The 27522-nt window shown below is 45.7% G+C and overlaps 1 protein-coding gene across 1 annotated transcript in view; it reads right to left on the minus strand.

Moving 5' to 3' along the window:
* LOC307229511 (nuclear factor 1 X-type-like) overlaps window positions 1–15931 on the minus strand; it is a gene marked incomplete at its 3' end in the record, with an annotated part of 115283 nt that extends 99352 nt beyond the window's left edge. The window contains exon 1 of the mRNA XM_079999510.1: window positions 15803–15931. Within this exon, the coding sequence (XP_079855636.1) occupies window positions 15803–15829 (27 nt within the window). The 5' untranslated portion in view covers window positions 15830–15931. The remainder of the gene's footprint in view (window positions 1–15802) is intronic.
* Between the last annotated feature and the right edge of the window lie 11591 nt (window positions 15932–27522).

Here is a 27522-nt window from a genome sequence, read left to right on the forward strand (position 1 = left end):
ACGCTCGTTTCAGTAGAAGCAGGCTTCTCCTTAAAAACGCTGAAGGCCGAGCCTCACGCGCGCTTTGATCCCATCCACGGCGCCATGATTTCAACCCCGGGAATATCTTCAGTGTGTCGCTGTTGTGTTTTACACGGAACACGTGTTAACGCCAACACATCGTTGGCATGTGTAGGAAAGGAAACACAGGACGCGCGCGCAGATGTGTCGGAGGGGGGAAAAAAAAAACCCACGCGTCAGCGTAATTATCGAAGAATTACAGAGATGTGTTCGCGCCACTTAAGACGTAATTGGGTGAGAACAGATATCTGCAGCGTTTGGTAATGCGCTGCGCAACCAACTTCATCTGAGCTCATTTGCTCCTCGACATCTAAACTAGATACAAAACAGTTGAAGGGGAGTCAAAGCATATGGTAATGAACTCAAGACCAGATGTTGAGGATGTGATAATTAAATAATGGCGGAGGATGGACACACACAAAAGACACACAAATCATTACTTACATTACATGAGGTAATAAAAAAAGGCCCAAGCTCGATTCCGCTCACAGAGCTTATGGAAGCTGGGCTTTTTCCTGTGCCGAGTTGCGCCGCAAGTTAGATGGTCCACCCACCAACCCCAAACCCCAACATAACCTGTGCGCTGTCTTTTCAGTGCGAGATTGGAAGTTTCGGGGAGAGTGAGCAGAAGCTGCTTCTTCCATCGATCGGCCGACAGGGTGGAGCCGGGTCAAAGCAGGGCGGTGGCCCGGTGATCGGACAGCTGACGTGGGTTACGCCTCTGAGCCGGCGCTGCGGGGGTTAACAGGGCCATTTCGAGGAGGGCCTTATCCCCGAGAGGGACGCCGCCCACGACACCCCGGGAAACAGGAAAAACAGAGGACGTGTGCAATCGCCCGAAAGCCGATGCAACCAAAAATACACCCACCCACAGGATAACACGCTATAACATACAGTATACTGCGCACTTCACTGCAGAGAGATAACAAGAAGATAAATCATTCTTTGAAAAAAAGGTATTTTTTTCCATCTCAAACCAATTTGTGTGACTGTGTGAGCAGTTATCTCCTCTCCCCGGAGACATAACTACCACCTCGCCGCGACCTCAGGAGCACCGCGGCACTGCGTGCAGACGGCCATAAGTACAGGGCCCGCACCAGGGGGACGTAAAAAAATGGAGGAAACCCACGTCGATTAAAATTTTTTCCAAAAAGGCAGGGCGTAGAGGAGTTTTGTCACTATTGTTTTGAAAAAAACAGCTTTACAGATTTAGTCCGTTTCCCTTTGTTAACGTTCCCATCTTCACATTAGAATAAAGCGAGAAAAAAAAAAACACTGAAAAAAGAACAAAAAACGCTGCTTTATTTCAAATAATCACCCAGCAGATGCTTTATTTTTCCTTCTTCTCCTTTTCCCTCCGCGCCCTTTAAGTGGGATCAGAGATTCTTTCATGGCCTGTACGTTTGGCATTTTGACAAGCTAATTGGCAAACTCCTAATAGTCTGCAGCTGGCACGTAATAGGCAGCACATTGGTGTTACCTGGGAGTCGCTGGGGAATGGCCGCGCCGTGCCCAGGGGGCGCTGTGGTGGGAGAGAGAACCACCTCTGGAAGCCCATGGAGCCCTCCAGAGCCAGAACCCGCGCCCCGTCCATATTCCAACTACCCCCCTCTGTGAGTCCAACTCATACAGCACGGTGCGTGAGATAACAACCAGCTAACTACAAGCCAAGGGTGTGCTCTCTAGTGAAAACCGTTGGTTCTAGTGGTTCTCTAAGCGCGCAAAGGTATCAAAAGATAGTAGCGCAGCAGTCGGAGCCAGAAGGAACGAGTTGGAGCGAGAACGGCGAAAGCTGCCACGTCAGATGCTGCCGAGGCTTCTTGGCTGCGGGTTCCGCAAGACGCGAGGCTGGATCGTGCGTGCGCACACACACACATAAAGAGACACACACACACACACACACACACACACACACACAGAAAAAAATAAACACACACCAAAGATCCACATCCACACAACAGGCCACACAAACACATCATGTAGAAGAAAACATTCATACCGTGCTGTTAACACACACACGCACACACACACACACACACACAAACACACACACACGTGCACATATATAGTAACAGGGCTTTCCTCTGCAAAGCTGTTTCGGTGGGATGTTCAGCCGTCGGCCCAGCCTGACACCCTGCCCGCCGGCCCCGGGGTTAGTCATGGCAGCGCCAGCCCTCAGTGAGTCAACACACACACACAAACGCACACTCACACCCAAACACACACACACAAACACACACACATGTACAGGCCCGGATACAACTACTACAGCTACACTCCGCCATCCCCGCGTTCCACCGCGGCTCCTCCAAACGCCGAGACGAACGTTTGAACATCTTCAAAGCGAGGATCCCCTCTCTCTCGCTCTCTCTCTCTCTCTCTCATTCTCTCTCTCCCTCGCTCGCTCTCGCTCTCTCTCTCCCTCTCTCTCTCTCTCGCTTTCCCTAACTTTTTTTTTTTTAAAGCAGCTGTTATTCATTACTCCGTCGGTTTACGAAATCGTTAAAGGTAATTTTGCATTTTCCGTTTTAATGAGACGCCGTGTGTATTTTTGAAGAAAATGAACAGTGATTTCACCCGTAATGGCCGTAATGAAAAAACGCCCACGTGTTGTGCATTCAAAGCGGTTATCTGAGCGCACACACATACACACAAACACACAGGGCAGAGCACACAGCCCACCGGATCCGGTTTCAAATGTATACATAAAGAGAACATTTGTGAGGCAATATTTATTCAAGCTTTTTTCGACTGTACCAAAAATCTTATGTTTGAAAAAAAAAAAGGGGGGGGGGGGGATTTGGCCTCATCTTTGTTTAGGTTATGCTGCCCCGAACCCCGGAGAATCGCATTATTGAATACAACCACGCCATTGTTGCTGTGGGGCATTTCAGAGGGGCTTTTTCTCCTTTTTTTTTTTTTTTGCAAACCATATATTTCCATAAGGGGGAAAAACGAAAAATGGACTGTGCTTTTTTTTTTTTTTTTTACTCCAGTCAGAGTGGAAAGAAAAGGCACCCTTCCAGAGGTTTGATTCTCCAGATAGCACTTGGCACCGGCGGTCCCGCTCTAAGTACTGTAATATGGTTATGATACATTAGCATTCCTCCGCATCACCAAAGAAACTCAATATGTGCATATCAACCGTTTTAGTCAGTGGAGGAGAAGATGAGAAACAGAAAGGGTAAAAAAGAAGGACGTGAGGGGCGGGTGGGGTGGAAGATGATGGAGATCCAGGTAGTGGATTAGCGCTGAGAGGGGTTTCGGTGAGGAGGTGGTGTGTGTGTGTGTGTGTGTGTGTGTCTGTGCGCACACGCGCGCGTTTTTGTGTGTGTGTGTGTGTGTGTGTGTGTGTGTGCGTGAGTGTGTGCCCGCGCCAGTGTGTGCGTGTGTGTGTGTGTGTGTGTGTGTGTGCGCGTGTGTGTGTGTGTGTGTGTGTGTGTGCGTGCGTGCGCGCGCGCGTGCGTGTATGTATGTTTTCCAGCAGCATTCCATGGGACAATGCGCACAGGAAGCCTCTGCGCGGAACTTTCCGGAGAGAGACGTCAGAGGCGCGGGGGAGCGGGTAAAGTGGCTTTTAAGCTCGCCCCCAAATCCTACATCATCCTACATATCCCTGATAAGACCGAGGCCCTTCCTGAGGGGAGCGAACCAGAGGAGAGGAGGAGGCGGAGGAGGGGTGAGAAGAAGGCCCGTGAAGAATGAGGTATGGCGGAGAAAGAGACGGGTGAAGCGGGGGACTTGGACGGAGAGAAGGAGAGAGAGAAGGGAGAGATGGCGGGAAGACAAATGGGAAAGAGCATTAGGAAAGGAAGGTGGGAGAGGACACAGGGAGGATGCGTATTTTCCGGCGAGACGGGATCGTATGTTGGGCTTTTCCAGCTAACAACTCTTATCTATTTATTATCAGATATATTATCATTATGTTGATTATTATTCATATTCATTCCGGCAATTATCTTTTAGATTATTAGATTAAACCCTATAATGACAGTCAAACAAGGTCAAATATCATCAAGTCGGCAAACAGACATTATTTACCAGCACTCACTATTATTATCTTTATAATCTCATAATTAACGCAGCGAACTAAAACATAATATTGATTCTTTTTTTTAATACGGAACAAGAAGAGGCATTTGCAATTTTGGTGAAAATAACACAAATTACACATTTCTACTTAAAAGGTCACGAAACTGATCACTTGATAACTTCAGTTGCAGTAGAGGCACCGCAGGGTGTGAACCACACATTTTTATGTTCTTCACAGGATTTTGAATTAGTTTTGTACGACACTAATTAGGTATTTTTATATATAAATATTTTTTTATATAATTTTCAAAAATCCCTCAATGTCGATAATTTGACGTTTTCTGGGGATGGTTGGTGCATTCAAAAATCATTTGTGTGGATATTATGACCAAGCAGGTACAGTAGAGGCGTTGACTATCACAGCCATAGATCAACTCATATCCCAGACGATATCTAGTCTCACAATATATCACGATATCAAGCCCAAGCCCAAGTGTGTGATCTACAATCTCAATGACCATCGCTATGTAGCAGTCGGGTGAAGTATCTCGGCAGGTGGACAGTGAAATCCCCTTAATGGAGGGGGACCGCACAAACCGCCTGGCCGCGCTTTGCTCTGTCCTGCGCCAATGAAGTGTGCTTATTTTGACTCATGTCTTATCCTGACTCACCCCCCGTTCGGGGGGTTTGAACACTGTGATGTTTGAAAACCGCGACGCTGGTGTACTCAGGCATATACATACATGCAGTGTTAACCAATGGATACAGGTGTGGACCCACACAAACACACACCCACAAACACACACACAAAGTCCAGAAATCAGGAGAGTCAACAAACAAACTGGGCAGTCTTTAATCCCGCCACGTCTTGTTTATTCATCGGCGGTCAGGTCCTGACTTATAAAAAAACCTTTTTCGCCGAGACTCCGCAATGGCAAGAATTGCTTCCTTTTAGACTCGGGCAGAGAACGTTCAAACAGTATTAATTCCCCTTGCTGGGAAAAGGGACGGCCGTTTCCCGGAGCAATCCGTAACATCTGAATATAAAAATAAACACGCAGAGCGCCCTCGCTTGTGCCCTCGCTAAGCCCCAAAATGAGCAAAAGGAAAAGGAAAAAAAAAAAAAAACCCTGCTGGGGAGTTTGGCGGCGGTGTTTTCTCATCGGTTTCTCCAAAGGTCTGGGACAACATTGTTTGCTCTTGCGTAGTCACCCTCGCACTTCACTTCTATTTCTCCCTTCTCATCTTTTTCATCGCTCCGGTTCTTTGGGCTCGCCTTTCTGTGTGTTTCAGTCTTTCTGTCCGTTTACCGCCCCTCCACCCCCCCTTGCTTCCCCACCCTCTCTCCCTCTCTCCCTCTCGCTCTTCACCGGCTCCACGGACGCCTCTGCGCCAGTTAACTCACCGCAAGCCAGAGGGAGGACCGCAAGAATGCTTAAATCAGCATAATTAGGCCTGTGTGTACTTTAAACACACACGTTTTCCCCCCAAAGCCTGGACCCCTGCCACCCCGCACGTGCACGCCGCCACCGTGCGCGCACCGCCACGCTCTGGCTCTCAAGAGTCAATAAACACACGACGCATCGACAGCGAGCCTCCGAGGCGGCGGCGGAGAGCACGCACGGAGGGTGCGACCGGGTGCGGACACCAAAGAGCAGCAAAGCCAGTCCTCGCCATTGTTTCATTTTGCGAGACATGAGCACCATTCGAGAATGGCCAACAACAACGATTGTTTTGATCCCAGTTCCGCTGTCGTCTCCCAAAACGACACGACAGCAGGTACGCAGGTTTGGACTCATCGACATGAATAAACAACTTCTCAGGTCCCAGGGACGAAATCGCATCAAACTAAGGGTCCTTGATATGAAGAAGGTTTAGAGCCACTGGTCCAGGTCGTACTACTGTACTTCAGCCACACCACCTCTGCAGCTGCAGCTCCACCTCCACCAAGTATTCAGTTAAGACTCCAACGACTCAAAGGACTCATCTCAGGAACTTTTTTCATGCATGGTCTTAGATGATCAAAAACTACAATAAAAACAGAAAAGCATTGCAACTAATGCATTGTATTGCAACTAACACTTAAAAAAAATAAAATAAAATAAAATATATATATATATATATATATAAATGTATATATATATATATATATATATTAAAAAATAAATTATATATACACACACGCACACACACACACATTTATTTATGTATTGGTTTGTTTGTTTATTGGATTGTTTGTTTCTTTAATATTTATCTATTTATCTATTTATTTATTTATTTATTTATTATGTCGAGTTTAAGGAGAGTTTCAGTTCATGTTGACATTTCATCAACAACTTGCCTTCTCAAGTTGTAATTTCTCATCACTTTACTTTCATTTTCGACATCTGGCATTGTTACGCAGCCAACCATCTTTGGCTACATAACAATGGCAATTGCCAGTTGCCAATGACAAAGACTTTATTTACGTTACTTATTAATATTCACCTTCCTACCTCTCCATCAAAGTGTCTAGAGTCTATAGCATTTCAAATACATTTTTCTGACTGGATGTATAAGAATGTGGTACACAGTAGGTGTGAGCGTGTGTGTGTATGTGTGTATGTGTGTATGTGTGTGTGTGTGTGTGTGCGCGCGTGCGCGTGCGTGTGCGTGTGCGTGTGCGTGTGTGTGTGTGCGCGTGTGTGTGTGTGTGGGTGTGTTCGTGTGTAGCCTGGTTTGCAAATGCCATGCAAACTCTTGTTTACTTTCAGAAATACATAATGGGTTATTTTTCTTGGATTACTTCCGTGTGTGTCGAGAATGGTGGAGAGTCACATCCTTAATTACACCGGTGACGCAGTGAAGGAAGGTCATCTTAAAGGCAAGTTAAATATCAAGGCTGCATATGGCGTTGAAAAGTTTCCGTGGGCTGAAAAATGGGAGCGAGAACTAAAAACCGATGGTAGGCATTATACCGCTGAGCTTGTGGTTTTGGTCGTTTTTTTCCCCGCGCAAATATCTGTGTGTGTTTTGTGTGTTTCGCCATGTGCCTTCACTCGCAGCTGCCTCTCGGTGAAATCCCAGTAGCCGTCCCGCACATGGGGGTTATCAGCTCCCTATTACGGAACCATTTTATAATAATCACCATCGACAAAAATGCAACTCTGTGTGATTCCACAATGTGGTTTTAAAAAAAAGGCCGATGTCTATATACAAGTGCTGAGTGTGAGTCGCAGTACGAACGGTGGGTTCTGATTGGACGGTGCGGATTACCCACGGTTTCACTCTGATCAGCATCTATAATAATGTTCCGATAGATTTCATGGGGGCTGAGGGGATAACTCATGCTTGTTCATGTGGGTGTGTGGATCTGCAGCAGCTTCAAATCTGAAATTGCTAAACTCACATCAGATCAAAGTGCGGCTGATAATAAAGTTCAACGGTTAGCCTCTGAGGCCATCTATAAAACGCAATAAAAACTCAACGGCCCTAAACTCCTCTGAGACGACTTGAAGACACCATGAGTGTGAGCCTGGACTTGCACGGACAGCGACAACAAAGGCGAATCGAGGACCAAGAATAGGAGGAAGCGTGTCAAGGTGTGAAGCCAGCTCGCCGTTGACTTCAATGCTTTGGAAGACAAGTGGATCTGCAGATTCCCATCTTCAGTGGTACGGTAGCGTTGGAGGTCGCTTCTTGCGGCCGTGACTTAACTCTTCCGTAGCCGAAGGAAAACGCTCCGTTGGCGTACCGGGATCAAAGACGTGTCGCACTATTTATACAAGGGTCTGCGCTGATAACCGGCCACAAAGAAGTCACTCACTCACTTGCTCGCTCCCTCCGACTGCTCTCTTTTCCCTTTCCCTCTTTTTCTCTTTCCCTCCAACCCCTCCCTTGTCCCCATGCAGACTAACCAACACACACACACACACACACACACACACACACACACACACAGACACACACTGTATGCCCATATACAGCAGCCTCTCTCTCTCTCTCTCTCTCTCTCTCTCTCTCCCTCTTTCTCTCTTTCGCCCTGCACAGACCTCCTCTTTCTCCTGGTGTGTTCACACAGCTGTTGATCTTGCGCCGGGTTCAGCCGAGGTAAAGATATGGTATATTACACAATGGCTTATAGATTTTTCCACCCTTGGCCGTCTGCCAGCGCCCTCCGTTATGGGAGGGAAGGAGGGAGGGAGGGAGACAGGAAGACAGGAAGAGAGAAATACACAAATAAATAAATAAATAAATAAAGAAAGAAAGAAGAGAAAGTGGCTCAAAGACAAAGTGTGAGTGAAAGCATTAAAGGTGTTACACAGACAGTGTTATACAGACACATGGTGTGCGTCTGTGTTTGTGTGTATGTATTATTGGTTACGTGCACGGTTCCTCTCTTATTAGTGCACGGCGACACAGAGAGTTCATTCAGTTCCCAAGTCCCATCCGTGTAACGTTGCAGCTTTATTGGATATTTCGACTCGGCCTCCCCGGGGCGGTGCACAACGCTGCTCTACATTGCTCTGCTTACGCCCCCCCCCCCCAACACGTACACACACACACACACACACACACACAAGCAGAGAAACGATCACACGTACGCATGTACACAGGGCAAGGCAAAAAATAAATGACCTTTGGGGGCCATTCAGCGTGGCGGGGTGCCACGGCTGTAGAGCAAATGTTCCGATAAACCTGTGATCTCAGGGTGCATATTGCATATATATATATGCAAAATCAAGGCTACGCTATTCCTGTCCACATGTGTTTGCATGTTGTTCCTCGCTAACTTGTCAGTCTGAATTTTGTGGGCGTGTTAAAAACAAATGCCCTGTGCACGCAGTGGAGTTTTGGTGGAGAGTTATGGCGGCCCTGACCTGGGTATTGTCTGGTTGGACGGCAGACATACATGGACACATTTTGGTGAAGCTGATATTGGCCTTAAGACTTTTTTTTTTTATTTTCCCCCTTACTCTCACTTTAATTGGGCCCTTGATGCTCAACATAGGGTCCACTTCCTCTAATTAGCTATATCTATAGTGTGCGGGGGGAGGGCGTATGAATGCGTGCATGTGTAAAATCCTCTTTTGAGCGACTCCAAAGTAACTAAGAGCTTTAATTTCACGCTACGCTGCATTGTTCCATTCAGCGGGGTTACCCCCTCCTCTCTCTCTCTCTCTCTCTCACACACACACACACACACACACACACACACACACACACACCTCCTAAAAAATACAACAAGCCGATGAGAAAACCCCAAAAAGAACTAAGAACGCAGCAACGGGTGACCGAGGTAGAGGAGGAGGAGGGAGAGAGAGCAGTATAGAGAGAGCAAAAAAACAACAACAAAAACAACAACAATACAGAACTCTCACCGACCGTTACTGCATTTCTTAAAGGAGCTAATTGAGGAGGTGGAGGAGGATGAGAGGGAGGGGAGGTGGAGGATAAGGCTGAAGTGGAGTCTATTCCCAGCAGCTGCAGGAGCGGTCCCATTCACACGGGGTTCCATGGCGCTTCTACCTTCCCGTCCCCTACCATTCACCAAGTTCCTTCCCATATTTATTTTTTTTTCCCACCTTTCCGCCATCTGGGGCCAGCCTTCGGTCAATTAACCTATTCTAATGTCCGAAATGAATCACCGTAACAGCTACTTAATGGAGCGGGAGATGGTCTGATACCATTATTTATGGCCTTTCGGGACAATTGAGGGAGATTGTGTCCGATATTAGGCTTTACAGGACTCGTGTGATGCACGGTTGGGATTCATGGGGTTTTCGATGTATAAGCAAAGGAAATGACACTGTTGTCACCTGTTATAAGCACTGGAAAACCTATAACGTATGGCAGACTCCAACCAGAGACTGTATGGAAAACCAGTTTTTACTGCTATCTTTTCTGGTTTTCCATACAGTATATATATATTTCAATACAGTATGTTTATATATATATATATATCAATATACATATATATATTTATATATATGTGTATATATATGGTGAGAGGAATGACCGAATGTCAATCAATGAAAGCCTTGCGTTGGCCCTTAGGGCTGGATAATCCGTGTATATTTAGATGTTTTGGGGTGTATTCTGTGGCCGTGACGGATAGACACTGCGTCTAGAAGCAAAGAGAGATGTTCCCACCGTCCGGCCTTGGCAGGCTGGAGCGATGAAAACACTTCCCTCCCTCCGTCCCTCCCTCCCTCCCACCACATGTCCCCCGTCTATCTATCCCCAACATACGTGAGTGCTCTGTCAGATTTCTGTCAGTGTGTGTGTGTGTGTGTGTGTGTGTGTGTGTGTGTGTGTGTGTGTGTGTGTGTGCCTTGGTAGACGTATATGTGCGTGGCACGTGTGCATAGTAGCCCCTGCGCTGTATCGCCGACCACCATAAGACTGCTGTGGGGGTGGTCCACTACCACTGGCCGCATGTCAGCCTAAACCTAATCCACACTGGGGGGTGGGTGGGTGCACGTCCGCACACACACGGGTACCCATACAAAGCCACAAAAGCCTAATATACCCCAATCCATACACACACACACGTATATTGAGGGGACAGCCACCTATAATTCTGTCGATGCCAACTGCCTGAGTGAAGCATGGTGAATCCATTTTCCATGGGCGGACATGAAGCCTGCGCAGATAAGGGATGAGCAGAACGCAGCGCTACCTTCAGGCCACCTCCCGTCCAAGACAGACACACACACACACACACACACACACACACACACACACACACACACACACACACACACAGACACACACACACACACACACACACAAACAAACAGAGAGAACAATACCCTCAATCCAACACACACACACACACACACTCGCTCTCTGGCTTACACTGTGTTCTATGATGCGACCGCAGTGGAAAAAAAGATAAAGTTGATTGTCACAACTGAGAGCGGAGCCAGTCCGGGCGGGTTACTCAGTGCGTGAAAAAAACTCAACTTAACTTACCACAGCACCCCCCACCAAACTGACTCACGCGATACGTTTTTAAAGCTGATGACTTAAGCCCCAGCCGTCTTCTCGGGCCGCATCAAAATCTTTTAGCCACTACCGTCCCGACTTAAACCAACGACGTCCGGGCCGAGGTTCCTGCCGGTCAGAAGTGGACATCGGGCCCAAATGGATGAATCGATGAAGTCAACAGAACACAACGCATCCGCTCGCTTTGGCTCTGCAACAAAAAACCCCAACCCTGGTGCGGCACGGCACGGCACGGCACGGCACGGCGTTTCACCCATTCCCCCCTGCGACGCCACTATACACCAAAACTTCCGTTCTGAATCCTCATGGACGGACCTCCAGTACGCAGGGGTGGCAGCACCCGTCTCCCTTTACTAGAACCTATTGAAGGCATGACAATGGCGTGTGTGAGTGTGAGTGTGAGTGTGTGTGTGTGTGTGTGTTTAGGTGTGTGTGTGTGGATGGGGGGGGGGGGGGGGGGGGGATGGAAAGTGATGCTGGTGTAGGGCCCGGTATGTTACCAGATCGGGTGGGCCCACCTCAGCTTACACCGTCGAACGTCCCTCCGGTTCCAGTGAAACCAGAACCCGCCAGAACCAGAACCCTGCCGCCACTGGGTAAGGGAAGGGGGGTGGGGGCTGGGGTGGGGGTCGGGGTCAGGAATGAGACTCCGCAACCTGTGTGTGTGTGTGTGTGTGTGTGTGTGTGTATGCATACACACCCTGAATACCTGACATGACGGACAACGAATCAAAATGATCAGGTGATTATCGATACAAACATGAGGCGTGACACAGTAAGTACTCCCACGTCACGCAGTGGTTAAGCCAGTTTGATCCCTCCGCATCTTCTAAACACTTCGGGTGTGTAAACAATTGGAAGGACGCCCTGGTGAAAAGAGCGGCAACAAAAAAGAAAAAGAAAAAGAAAAGGAAAAAGGAAAAAGGATTCGCATGTGAACGCACTACCCGGAAGATAAAGTGTTAAATATTTCTGGGTTTCACAAGTTGGCACGGTGCGTGGAAGGCAAACGGAGCTCCGCTGCTGCGCCGCGAAGGAGCAGGAAGCGCAGTTTTATTACAGCGCGCGTTTCATGGAGCTGGGGATGATTGATATACAAACACTGCGCGGTATAAAAGTTTTTAATTAACGATCTTCAAGCTGCATTAAAACTTTATGCAAATACGCTTCTTCTTTTTAACGCGTCAACACGCGGATGTGACACGACTCCGTGTATCCGATGAAACACACACACACACACACACACACACACACACACAAACACTCAACACAGAGACACAGTCATACACACTTTAGCGCACGTACACGTTTGGCTGACTCCAGCGAGTCCATACGCGCAAACCCCGAACAGCCAGGAAGACTCCAGGAATGCTTTTATATCGACATTAATAATACATCCCAGATTGTGTGCGTGTGTGCGCGTTTTTCCCCCGATTTCACGTGTCCTTCATGAAATGTAAATTATTTACATGACTTTAAACCGAATCATACAACCGAACATTATACGGCGTGTTCGCGCGCGCGCGGACACACACACACACACACACACACACGCACGCACGCACACTAAAAAAAGTTAATATAGTTAAACTTAAGTTTGTCCAAAATTAAATGATAGATATATATATCATTGAATATTTATATATATATATATATATATATATATATATATATATAGCCGATATATATATATATATGTATAGCCGATATATATATATATATTATTTTTTATTTGTATTTATTTATTTTTTTTGTTCTCAAAAATAAAGCATTTACATCTAAATGTACCTCAGTGGGATTCGGACCAAAAAAAAAAAGGAACTGGATCTGTACGTAGATCAATACGCGCATATGGACGGCGAAGATCTGTTGCCAATTAATTTTAATTAATGGAAAGAGAAACTCGATGCGGACCTCTGCCACACACCACCACGCCTGCAAAACCATCTATAGGCCTGTACTACTTATTACTCCAGTAGAGTTGGTGTTGGTGGGAGGGGGGCTGTTTGCTTTTTTTGTTTTTTGTTTTTTGTTTTTTGGAGGCAATCGATCAATCCAATCGATTATGGAAAATGTCTGATTCCATGTTTGAAAACATGTGGTTTCCCCCCCGAGTGGTGGGGGCAACCACAATACCTGCAATGTGTTTAACATTACAGTTTATTATAGGAAATTATAGTCTGTATATGTCACTGCAGCATGGAGGCAATCATACTGCCGCGAATTCGAATCACGGAACCCGCATTGCCTGTGACCTAAGCAAATCCTGTTTCCCTGATTGTGACAACAAAATAACAAAATACAAAAAATGAAGTGTGCGTCATGAAATTATACCACCGTGTTACTTTAATTCGCAGTGAGAAGTATTACTGCATGCTTTTCCACCGAGCCTGCCTCTCAGTAGTAACCGTGGTATTTCCAAGGCCGCAGACATGGGCGCAAATAAAATATTTTCTTCTCCCTCACACTGTTAAACAACCGTGAGGCTACTTTTGAAAAAAGTTTTGGTAACAATGCCAATAATACAAAAGGTAACCCTACATCCTGGGATTGCGGTGTGAGGAGTGCGCTCAGAGAATCAGCGTAAAATAAAAGCGCACGGCCCCCAGGCTGCGACCTCTACTATGTTCCGTGTTCTTCATAATATTCGGAATGCTGGCCAAAGTTCAACACCAATGCAAAAATGAAAATAAAAAAAATATAAAAGTATATTACATATAGGCAATGCATAAATTAGAAGACATTCAGAACCCCCCCCCCCCCCCCCTTTTTAAACCACAATAGGCCTGTAGTACGGGCATAGAGGTCACACACGCTTTAGTCCACGCCGCCTAATAATAAAAAATAGGAAATAAAATAATGGGAAAATAGGAAATAAAACATGTACTAATTTAAACTGATTTAAATTTAAAATGAATCATAATGTTTATAATGTGAAACTCACGGACTGCAGTGGGGGGCTGCATGCGGCCCTGCAGCCGTTTAGAGATCAATTAAGCCTTTAACTCCACAATAACCAAACTCAACACTAGTCACCGGTTAGGTAAATAAAGGATACACCATCTGAATGTTTTTTTATGGGGCGGTGTAATAGAAATACAAATAACAGCATATAACTGAAAAGGTCAGCACAGAAAAATACAGTGACCTTAGTAAACTAGTGTATATTGTCCGGGCAATCCATCTTCTGCTGACGGGGATAAATGCGGTATTCGTGGCCCTGATTATACAAAACAAGATGCATAAAAATATATTTTTTAAATTACAATAAAATAAAAAATACTATTTCTTAGTACGTGTAAGGTCTAACGTTATAAATGTGTAGCCAATTAGTCTCGTTGTCGTAGACTATCATTTATCATATATATAGCCATAGGCTACAGTAGATATATACAGATATAATAGCATATTTTAACAGATAATATACAAGGGACACTCACAAGCCGTCACTCACGTCAGACGTCTCACGTCTATTTTGTCAAATTACCCAAAAAAGGGAACCAGTGATATAATATATTCATATTTCTTGATATTAATGTTATTAAATTGCAATTTTGACCCCTCGGACGGGATCATAGTCTATGTACACGGGATACAGCCTATAAATACACAAATAATAAGTAGTAGGTAAATAGAAAATATCGTGACCCTAAGCATTCAGAAAAAAATGTCTCTTGTGAATAAATAAATTCAAACTAACTCTACGCATCTGCACGGTTAGATAGGTAGAGCTGTGCGTCGGGGATAAAAAAAAACCAAAAACAAACAACCGCGGTTATCGAAGCGTTGCAGCGGGGAACGTGAAGCGCGTCTCCGCGCCCGTGGGTTCCAGACCGCGGAGCCGCGATGGAACTCCCTGAACTGTCTCTCTCCAATGAGGCACGGATACAAATACGAAATCATAATACAAAATAACACACGCACACACACAAAACAACTTCACTGGGTTTTACATGTGTACGCCGTCGCCGCCGCCGCCGCCACCATTACCACCACCACCACCACCACCACCACTCCCAGCCCTGACAGCAGCTGTGGTGGGAGCTGAATGACAGCAGCCACCACGGGCTCCGACCATCCCACAACGTCGATATCCCCGAAACAAAAAAATAAAAGGAAAAAAATAAACCCAACCTACACCCCGCCCCGACCCACCGCCGACGTGAACTCAATGTTTTTCTGATTCGAACATTCTCCTTTGTAATTGATTAAAAACTCCACCGACCATTCCACTCTCCCCCTTTTCCATCCCCCAAGTTCATCCGCCCGCTCTCCCCGTTTTATATCAAATCGATTTTGGGAAGAAGCGCCATTTTCCCCCCCTGCGGAAAAAAAAAAAAAAAACAACAAAAAAAAAATAACCCATGTGCAACGGAACGCGCGAGGGGAAGTGCCGACAGGGGGAAAGGAAAAGAGGAGGAAGAGAAAGGGAGAGAGAGAGAGAGAGAGAGAGAGAGAGGGGGGAGGAGAAGAAGGGGGAGAGAGAGAGAGAGAGAGAGAGAGAGGGGGAGGACTGGGAGGCGAAACCGGTATCACGAAACGAAAAGTGCGGATTGTTAAAAAGGTCCTAAAACGCAGCACGGGACGAGCGGCGCGGGGCGCTCCGCTGCGCCGCGCTAAGAGGAAAAAAACAAAAAACAACAAAAAAAAAAAAAGCAAAAGCACTTTGAGAGGAAAGAAGACAGAGAAACAAAGATGGCTTTTTCTCTTTTTCCGTTACCTGTGTCAAGCAGTAAGGGGAGTACATGGTAAGGTTTTTACGGACGAGGAGTGGAGTCGCTTGAAAAGTTGGATGGAAGTTCGCTGCGGTGCTGCATTGCAAAGCGCTGCCGCCGTCCGTCCCCTCGCTCCCTGCGCGCACACTGCGTGACCCCGCCTCGCTCGAAGTGAGAGCTGAAGTTTGGAGGAAAGTTTGCGCTTCTCCCTCCCTCCCTCCCTCCCTCGCACACTCTCTCGCTCTCTCTCTCTCTCTCTCGCTCTCTCGCGTTTTTTCCGCCACTCTTTATTACATATTATGTTATTATATATGTATATATACATATACACATATATACATGTATATATTTATATAAATGTATGTGTGTGTGTGTGTGTGTATATATATATATATATATATATATATATATATATATATATATATATTTATATATATATATATGTATGTGTATATATATATTTATATATTAAAAAAAAAAATATATATATATACATACATATATAAATATATATATACTGTGTGTGTGTGTATATATATATGTATATATATATATATATATATATATATATATATATATATATACACACACATACATACATGTAAATATATATGATTATATTATTATACATCATTATGAACGTCCCATTCTTTCGGATTAGCTTAAAACCACCAACTTTGTCTTCCGTCACTTTTGTTTCTCCTGGACTTTTCGATGCATTACTATTTACAGTAAACTCTCTCCCTCTCCCTCTCCCTCTCCCTCTCCCTCTCCCTCTCTCTCTCTCTCCTCCATCGATGACTCGCACCGAATAAAATACAATTAAAAATTGCTTCCGTTTAAAACGTAGGTTTTTTTTGAATGTTTTCACAGCCCGAGATTTGTCGATTTTAGGATGACAAACCCGAAGAGATTGTTTTTCTTTCTTTCATTTTTTAATGTTGCCAATTACATGAAACGTTTGGCGCCAATCTATCTATGTTGTTTTGAGCAAAGGAGGGATAATATATTTCAGTGTAATACCCAAGAAATTTGATTGAGTATATACTGGATTTGCTCAAAATAATATGTAAACTAACATATTTTAACTTGGGTTGTCATTTTCCAAAGCTTGCACAAATGAACACCGTGTTTCATGTTAAAATATTGAACTAATAATAATCCTAGTACATTGATTAAATAGGAGAATATTATATTCAGCACACACAATGCTATCCAAGGAGTTCAGTGACGTGATCAAACACAGATTTCAGCACCGGGAACTTCATCAAATAGCCTGATATTGCAATAAGCTTGTGGTCACCGGGGTGCGAGATACAACATTTTACAGTGTGTAAAACACAACCGCAGCAACACCAACAGTCCAACAAATAGCAAAGGTTGCGTCAACCAACACTATATTACACCAAAAATAAAACCATGTGTACTGAAGACACCCCGTAGGTCCTCGGACCTCTCTTCAACTTATCCCTTTCCGTGACCATACTAACAGTAACACCGTAATGCAGTTCATCCGACACGGTCGCCCTTATATACTCTATTTTGCCTTTTTTCTTTCCTTTTGACCAAGTCAGATTCTAATGCACGGGGGCCTGCTGATGGAAGATAAAGGATACCCCAACTTGAACTTGAACCAAGCGCTGGGAGCGGCCTCATTGTGACTGTTGTTGCACAGAAAGCGATGCATTCTGGGTCGCGTCAGACTTGGCTTTGCCCTCGCCTGCTCCCCCCACCCGAGCATAATCAGATTCACGTACGCAGCCAGAGCAAGGCAATCATACGTTGTCCCCCTGCCTTTGTTAGCCGTTACTTGTTATCCACTAAATGCTATTCTCTGTATGTGTGTGTATGTTATATAGGACTTCTAGTGTGTGTGTGTGTGTGTGTGTGTGTGTGTGTGTGTGTGTGTGTGTGTGTGTGTGTGTGTGTGTGTGTTTGCACGAGTGTGTGTAGGGCATTGCGGTTTTGGGCTGAAGTCACCCTGGAGCTTAGCCAAGATATGAAGCTGTGCAAGTTTACAAGACCTCAGCCTATGTACTGTAGGACACACACACACACACACACACACACACACACACACACACACACACACACGCGCTGTAAATGTGCTGCATTCAAATATACTTTACATCATCGCCCGAAACAAAGAAGGGGAGAAACACTATAGATACAACACAAAATAAAAGCGCCAAACAAAAGCAATTGAGAGGAGACAAAACAAAAGTGCCGGAGAGAAAAAGCGTGATACAAAACGCAGAAATAAAACGTGGGAGTGGTTGTTGTGTTTTTCAACTTCTCATTCATCCGCTGTTCTTTTCCCCTTCTCCTCTTTCCAAACCACACCCCGGCGGGGCACAGGCCCAAACCCCAGCAGTCTTTGTGCATTTCACCCTCTCTCTTACATTCCCGCTCTTTTTCCTTGGCCGGCGGGCCGTCTTTCTTTCTTTCGTTCTTTCTTTCGTTCTTTCTTTTTTTCCTTTCTTTTTTTCTTTTTTTCTTTCTTTCTTTCTTTCTTTCTTTCTTTCTTTCTTTCTTTCCTGCACACAGGTTCACAATAAAATCTCTCGCAAGTATATTTTTTGCCCTTCGCCATTTTCTCCCTGCGTCTCTGTCTGTCTTTTCTCACTCTGTGTCGGACAAACGGGCTCTTTCTGTTTCATTCGCCGTCTTTGTTTGCGGCTGCCGCGTGAGCCGCGACGCCCGTCTCAGCATTCAACACAGGCACTTGACTGTAGCGACCAAACTATTGCAACCGCTGGAGCCGAAAGACAACAAAACGCAGCTTTTCATTCAAACAATCAGGCTCCCATGCAACGCCATGCCCCCCACCAGCACCACCCCCTTCCTTCTTTTCCCCCTTTCCTGACTTTTACCTACGGAAACACTGCGCACTAATGGTTTTAGTGGTTTCTGAGTTGAAACCAGCCATTATAAAAAGCACATGGCAAAACCATATGGTGTGTCTAAAGTTAGCATGTTGCGGTCCCCCGGTGACACGCTGCGGTGCCCACATTCGCTGTTTACTATTGCCCGCGGCCATTAAACACTGAAAATATTGCAGCATACTGATACTGCCGTTAGCATGCTAAAAATGTGTGAGACAGGTGGTCGGGGCCGCCTTTCAAAAAGGCAAGAAATATGTGCCTGGAAAATGAGTGCGACTGTCCAGCGTAGTACAGCGTAAATATTGTTGCGGAAGGCTGTTTATACATGCTCGGAGAGCGAGGGCAGAAGCCGCCACAGACGACTCACAGCGAATGACAACATCACATACGACGTGGACGGAGGAGACGCTGTGATCCTCGAGGCTCCCGAGTTTGCCTTGAGCAGGTGTCAAGTCTGGCGGCTTGTGCCCGATGGGTTGCCATTTGCAACATGGGTTTTGAGCAGGTCTCAGGTGTCTCTGTATTCCATATGACGATACGGGGGTCATTACAAGCCCTTCTTCTCCTTGTATTTACTCCTCTAGGTTATACCTTAACACGGTTGGGAAAGTTTTAATGACCTATTAAATGAATCATGGCCGGACGCACAAAATGACTTGAGCCGTGGCAACGTTTTCTCAGGCACTCAAAAGTGAGTTACACCTACCGTACAACAGAAAGGCATGTTCACGATAAATGTGCATGAGTATGTGTGTGTGTGTGTGTGTGTGTGTGTGTGTGTGTGTGTGTGTGTGTGTGTGTGTGTGCGTGCGCGTGTGTTTACCCTGTAGGTATCGGACACGAGGAAGCACTCCGGCATTCCCGGGCCTCTTGAAGGATCGTCGTTCACCAGGTATGTGTCGGTAGCCTGAAAAGACGACAAGAAATACCATGATTAAGACAGGCCCAGTGAAACCATGCTCCATGCTCTCTTTGCCTCCCTCCGCGCGTGTGGAAGGGAGGACTTCTTTCTGTGTGAGCAGAAAGAGTCGAAGGAGGACAGAAAACACAGACAGACAGAGAGACAGATAAATAGATAGATAGATAGATAGATAGATAGATAGATAGATAGATAGATAGATAGATAGATAGATAGATAGTTAATTCCTGAAGGGTTCATTTTCTGTAGACAAAACATTAAGCAGACTCCAGCTTGGCACCGCGTTGAGAACTTCCAGAACTTGGCATCTGCGTTTACCCTTGACTGCTGTAGGTCCTGATTCTCTCAGAGTTGGAATTCATTAAAAAAAAAAAAAAGTAAAAAGCCAAGAAAAAAAGTAAAACTTTGAGCAACTTCAAATGCGAATCGGACAAGAGTTTAGAGACAGCCTTTAACTCGTCCGTTGAATCGTCGATTCAAAGTTTTGACCAGAAAAGGTATTAGCTGGCGTGAAATGGAGGTAAACGCTGGTTCTAAGCGTAGGACGACCATGTCTCCATTTTACTTTGCTGAATAAAAGAAGAGCGGCGTCTAGCACCTGTCCTCTAGCACGGCACAGAAAGCGCAATTTGTTAAAGAACTGGATCTGCCAGCGACTCTGGGGGTCACGCGTCTCTATTCAGGTTGTGTCTGCAACTCGCATTTTGTGTGTGTGTGTGTGTGTGTGTGTGTGTGTGTGTGTGTGTGTGTGTGTGTGTGTGTTCGGGGAGCTTCATTGGTATTCTAAGTCAAGCAGGCGAGCAAGCGGGGTTCTGGCACGTCCCAGAGCTGTGAAATGGGCTCTCTTTGCAGTTCTGCTGTTTATTGGATCAACTTAACCCACTCTACTTAGCCGACGGGAGCCCCAATCCCTCAGCCGCCGTGGCGTTGTGTAAAATCCTATTTCATTTCACAACTTTCACGGGGAGAAGAGCGCGCACACGCGCCCGTGCCAGCGCCGGACCCGGTGTAACCATTTATCCTCCGTGAAAGACGGGGCGCCGGGCTCGCTACCGTCGAGTTTACATGGAGCACGGAAGCAGTTATCGCACTCCGTTGCCTGAAACACCTTGACGCTCACCTACCATACACATATACAGTACACTATATTTATTTCTGGTTATTATTTTATTTCTATTTAAGCGTGTACTGTCCCACTCGCTGCACACCAAAAAAAATGGCACGGAGGGCACACGCACACACCAAGCGCACACGTGTATGCCACTTGCACAGACACACAGACACAAACCCCATAATAAGAGCCAGACGCTGGCAGACCACACAGCCCTGAGTTGTGGTGAAAACAAAGGCTATTCATATCCCTCGCAATGAGAGGCCTGTACAGCAAACTCCCTTTCTCTCTCCCTCTCTCCCTCTCTCCCTCTCTCTCTCTCTCTCTCTCCCTCTGCCTTTCTCCCCCTCAGCTCTTTATTACGGATAATCTGCGGCCGCAAACCTTCCATTTTTCTGCAATTGTGCGATTCCTAATCATCTTTATTAGCCCCTAAACATTTTTTTTTTCTGTCCTTCTTTCTTTCTGTCGAGGCCTCGGGCCTCTCGAGGGGGCACACTGTGCCCATTGTTGAGTTGGGTGTGGGGGTGTGGGGCGGGTGGGGGTGAGGAAGAGGAGGTGGCGGAGGACGATGAAGCCAGGAACGGAGAGAGAGAGAGAGAGGTGCAGCAGCTGACTGATAAGATAGCAAAGCCTTGTGGGATGAGGGAAGCAACAACACGTTCTAGACACACGCATCCACACACAAGACAAAACACATCAACGTGCAAGCCGCCCGGGCTTCGTGTATCCCGGCGGGCGCACCGACGCGCCCGATTGGTTGAGGCCCTAATAATGGCGAGGGTCCACGGCACCTGGGCGGCGGCCCGCCCACCGACTATCACCAGACCAGGATCCGCGGGGTGCCTGGGGCCACGCTCTGATTGGCTGTCCAGGGGCAGAGACAGAGTCAGGTGTGCGAGGAGGCCCTTCTCTGATGGGCCGAGCCAGAACACCCCCCAAAAACAAAAAGCTACGGACGGGAAGGAGCTGTTTTGATTGGCCGCCGCCGTCGCCTCATTTCACTGGTGAATGGGTCGGTCTTGGTGGATGGCACTGGGACCACCGGCTCAAATGGAAACGTGCAAACGTGTGTGATTGTTACGAGACGCTCAGACTTGGAGGGGATATCTTCAGGGGAACATTCCATTATTCTTGATACAGCTTTACTTTGAAAAACCACAAAATAACAGCACGCCCGACAATGGATCGTTCGCTCTCATTTCCTGTTAACCACTCAACACTTATCTCCTCAGCGCAAGAAGCAGGTGCTAATGAACCACCAAAACGATTGTGTAACAGTGAATAACACAGAGTTTCATGAATAGGCTAAACTCTGTACCTGCCACCGGGGAGATGAGAACATATTGGTTTCCTTTGTAGTAAAAAAAAAAAAAATTCTGGGCCTCCCAAACACTCTCCTCCTGCAGCACTGTATGAATTATATATTGTACTATATATACAGAACATATGCCCGGCCCATATGGCCAGCCCGGAGCGAAGAGGAAAAAATCTCAAAGCCCTCCTTAATTAACATTTTAGAAGGACCATTCCGAGGCGGTGAGTTGAGTCAGTGCCCTATTTGGAGTCCATCGCCCAATGCAAATGTGTTAATTGAGACAGATTTTTTTACACCCACCCCGCACCCCCCCCCCCCCCCCCCCCACCACCACCACCACCACACACACACACACGCACACAGTCTGCAAATATTTGGGGCCTTAGATAGACGTTTCCTCGACCATCTGATCAGATCTGGGATAGCGGTGAAGGATTTGGGGTTTTTTCACAGGGAGTGCCCGTAATTTGCCTTCCGCTGCCGCCGCCGCCGCCGCCTGCACCAACAAAAGAAAGATTCCCTCCTTCGCTTTCTTCCCCGCTATTTGACACAATCCCTTCCTTTGGCTCGCTCTTCCGTCTCTGGGTATATACGTTGTCGGCCATATGGCCAAATTCTTTGGAGGTGAGATCTCTGAAACCTGCTCAGATGCGATCACACGCGCACGCACACACACACGCACGCACATACACACACATTTGAATTCACTCTCAGATGCCTCCATTTTGAAGCATATGAATGGCAAGGTATCAATGATCCCTCCCTCTCTCTCGCTCTCTCCTTCTCTTTCTCTTTCTGCACTTCACATGCACAGACTGACTTTAAACCATGCAACTAGCTTACAGGCTAAACTATTCAGCCACACACACAGACACATCTGGTACAGTACTGGCCTCGAGGAGGAACCAGTTCATGAGGTGCAACTATGAACCACCACCACCACACCCAGACGGTCACTCCCTTTCTATCAACCATTGCCATTATCAGCCATTATTACCTTGGCTTAGTTGGCTGTGAATTAAATAACCAAGGTAAGGCACAGGATGAAAATGACGGTGAGGGTGAGGGTTGGGGGGGGGGGGGGGGGGGGGCGATCGAAAGCGGGAGAGAGGGAGAGAGAGAGTCCAGCCAACCTGCGTGAGATGGCAGCCACTTCAAAGACGCGAGGCCGCACTGGCGATCTGTTCCACGGTGTGTGTGTGTGTGTGTGTGTGTGTGTGTGTATGTGTGTGTGTGGGTGTGAGTGTGTGTGTGTGTGTGTGTTAGGGGTGTTTGAAAGGCAGAAATGGTGGCCGTGTGAGAGCCTGCCAGAGCCACCGCAGGCAGAAGTGTGGCAAAAAGAGAAAAAATATATATATACGTTTTTGTTTTTTTTCTTTTTACACCGCCGCTTTGGATGGGTGAGCAGCACACTCAAAAAGAAAGAGCGAAAATGCAGGTTGAATTAAAAGAGGGAACGATGGATGGATGGGGTGGCTGCGCTGAGTGAGACCAATTATTTCACTCCAATTATGGATCTTGAAGGTTTATGTTGGTGTGTGTGTGTGGGGGGGGGGGGGGGGCACCAAGACGGAGTGCTGAATGTTATATTCGGCTTTACGTATATAGCGGTGTTTTACACGACAGTAAATGGTGGAATTTGGATCAGATACGCGGCTCCCCGAGGCGTGAGTAGCTTCTGTCATAAAAGCCGGGCTGACCAGGAGGCAAGAAGTTGAAATAATTGCAGTTGATTTAAAAAAAAAAAACAACAAAAAAAAAATACAAAAAACAATACAGCTTATGTTACTCATTAAACCCACATGTTTATTCACGATATATACTGTATATGTGTGTGTGTTTTTGAAGATGGTGTAAGGCCAGGTATCTTTTCACAGTCACCTGGGTGAGGTTGGTTTAGTAAATAGCTGATTGACTGTGACCTGGTATAGGCGTGCACCTAATGTACAGATCTGACAGCCTGGTCACCTGGTAACCAACAGAAATCTGTTTGCCATTTGCCAAAAAATATTACAGGGAAAACAAGTTTGTACAGAGCGTTAAGAATTAAAGCCCACAACGTGACACACCCCAAGATGCATTCTGTTTGGTGCCTCGCCTATCATGAGCTGATCCCGTTCAACAGGCTAGGTCAGAGACCGTAGCTTTCGGCAAACACCATGTCGCCGGTAACAATGCACCTTTTTAGGCTATTAACATTGGCCATCAAACTGTTTATGTACCTGTACGCTGCCTGAATAGAGCAGGTAATCCGACGCCACCATGACCTTGTACCTACACGGATACTTATTCGGATACATTTAATGCCCAAACCGCAACACGGTGAAGGCCTAGCTGCACTAACTAAGTGCATTTCACAATGAGATTTGGGCTGGCACAATCAGGCCTTTGTGCGACAACAAGGGCTGGTCCATGGGGGGATTTCTTGTGGTTATGTTTCTAATATGGCCGAGTTTACCACAAAGACCAATAGGGTAGAGTTACACTTACCAGACATACACACAGACAGACAGAAAGAAGTGCGCACACACACACACACACACACACACACACACACACACACACACACACACATTTCAACTAACCATTTACTTTGAAACAGGCTGAGTTAAGAGTAAATATAGAGGGACTATGACCCGCCTCCCCCCCATGCTTTAGCCCAATGAAAGACCTCTCCCTAATTTGACGGATGGGTTCTGAGGTTGGGAGGTCTGCTCAAAGAACAACCGCAATGGCAACCAAGCATGAAATTATAGGCCTGCAATCAAAACAAAACAAGGATTTCCATATCAATGCCAAATGTGTAATATCATCAAAACACCGGCCTTAAGAAATGTACGTTCACTTGTTTAAGTAGTTCTAGGTAATTACCATCGTAGGCTGTAAATTGACAGTGTTGCCTACTCAACACAACCGAGCCTCTCACATCTGGCCAGGGTTGACCAACATTTTGGCAGGTAAGCAAATGATGCTAGTGGTGAGAAAAGAGAAAAACCTCATGTGACACCAATATTTAAAGGGCAGGAATGTGTGGATGTGTCCACATTGGGATTGACTCCTGGGGCACGGGGCTCCAGCTGCTCTGGTTAGCCGGTGAGATAGCAACTGTGTAAAGGCCGCTCTCAGGCCTCTGCACTGAGTGTGAATTGCTCAGAGTTGATTTTCCATTTAAAAATAACAATCGTCTATTCTACCGTGTTCTTCATTCTAATCAGAAATGAGGGTCACCTCATACATGCCAAACAAAGGCTTTGACAATGTGTGCATTGGGAAATTGTATTGTGTACTTGTGTATCGACCTTTTGATGCAGGGAGCGCCTCCTTCAATGAATAACAATAAAATATTTTTTGGCGGCTCTGAAGCTGTCACAACAGTTGACTGTGGATACTGTTACGAGAAAAAAATATTCCTTTGCTTCAAAGGCAGTATCGACTCATCTTCCTGTTGCACTTGACTTCAACAGGTCTATCCAGATGAGTTTGAAACCCATTGAGGACAGCATCTCAACTGTTAAGCATTAAAGATGGTGTAAAGTTATTGAAGGTTGACAAATTTGGGGTAACCCTGCATGTTGAGAAGGCTTATGTCTTTGGTTGACTGAAAAAAAATTGGAAAATGTCTACTGTGGGTCAGAAATTTGAAGCTATTGGGAGTTGCTCTGCATGATGCCAGGGGAAGAATGAATAATAATAATGAATTATCTAACGTGGCAAAAATAAAACAATACCACAAAATAACACTCTCTGCAATAACACATATTACCCTAATCATATTATATAAATGCAACTTTTGATTTACTATAATCTCTCTCTCTCTCTCTCTCTCTCTCTCTCTACTATTCTCTCTTTTCCCGATTATGATCATCCACGAGGAGATCCAGTTTGGTTTTCGCATGTGCACGACAAATATGAAATATTACATAGGTGCTGTATTTGTGATGGCCATGCTATAGGCATTCACAACACATGATACGAGGGCACAAAGAGGGTCTATGTAACTCCACCTCCGCACCCCTCGTTTTCTTCACAAGTGTCATCACTACGCAACTCAAGTGGCCATTGATAAAAAATAAATAAATAAATAAATAAATAAAATATAAGTACAAGGGACCTCAGAGAGACGATGAGGACATTACGGGTAAAGCACTTGATTTAAAGGATAAAAAAATATATACATATCAAACTGCAGTCCTATGCTGGTCTATCAAACGCTGCAGATAAACATAAGCATGTGTATTATTCTGTTTGATCAGAGCACTGCAGAAATGCTTGTGCAATCCGTGGGAAGAGAATATTGTTAATAATCATGAGTAAATTGCAAATGTAGATTGCATTCTCCTAGACACTGATAAAACGCATGTATTAAAGATAAAATGTCCTTTAATGCATATTAAACCTAATGAAAAAAAGAGCAACTCAGTGGCGGTTTGTGGACATAACGTTAGATATAATTATTTAAATACGTTTAAAAAAAACTGACCTGAGAGAATTTTAAAATGCGTGCAATATTATTATTATTATTATTATTATTATTATTATTATTATTATTATTATTATTATTATTATTAGTGTTGTTGTTATTATTATTATTGCTGTAAAATGCATCGTGCAACAATGCAATTAGACATACGTAAAATAAGGTAAGATATGCACTTCCAAAAGTAGTCTCTCTCTCTACATCTTTTTTCTCCTCTGTTTCTCTTGCACTTTAATTCTTTCTCTCTTTCTCTCTCACACACACACACACACACACACACACAAACACATATATACACACAGGTGTGTGTGTCCATTTTGTCCTATAACCCAATGTCCAAATGCGCATGACTGCACCAATTATTAACCTGTAATTAGGCCTATTAATTAGGGAACGTTTAACGGACATATTATGCAAAACATGCAGTTCATTCTCAGCCACAATAAAAGTCAATAAAAAAACCCTATAGAGCTGGAGTTGAGTAGATTGAGTTACACAGCACGTACCATTATAGTGCAGGGAGGTGTGCCAACAGTCTCAATGCCCCATTTTCCCTTAAAAGTTCAGCTTCCAGAAAGTGAGAGAGGGGGAGCGGGGCCGAGGGAGTGCGCCTTGGGTGTCTTCAAAAAAAAAAAAAAAAAAGACCTTTAAACCAGTCGGCCTGAGGCCCAGGACAGATAGAATACACGCGCTGGGAGAAGGAGCTTCTCTGCAAAAGCCGGGGGAAAGCGAGGGAGAGGGAGAGAGAGAGAGAGAGACACGGAGCCCTCTCGGTTCGTTTCCGTCTTGTCCTCAGTCTGTCCTGGTTATTCGGTGTGCCTTGACGTCGGCTGCAGCCATTCCCGGCGGCGACCAGCCCGAGAAATTCGGGAGAGAGAGAGGGAGAGAGAGAGAGAGAGAGAGAGAGAGAGGGGGGAGAGAGAATGGAGGGGGGGGGGTGGATCTCTGCGTCCCTTCGGCAGCAATGTAACCAAAAGTTGCGCAAAAAAAAAAAAAAAAAAGAGCAGCGACGAGA

Source organism: Zeus faber (assembly GCF_960531495.2).
Source record: "Zeus faber genome assembly, chromosome: 4".
Classification (NCBI taxonomy): Eukaryota; Metazoa; Chordata; class Actinopteri; order Zeiformes; family Zeidae; genus Zeus; species Zeus faber.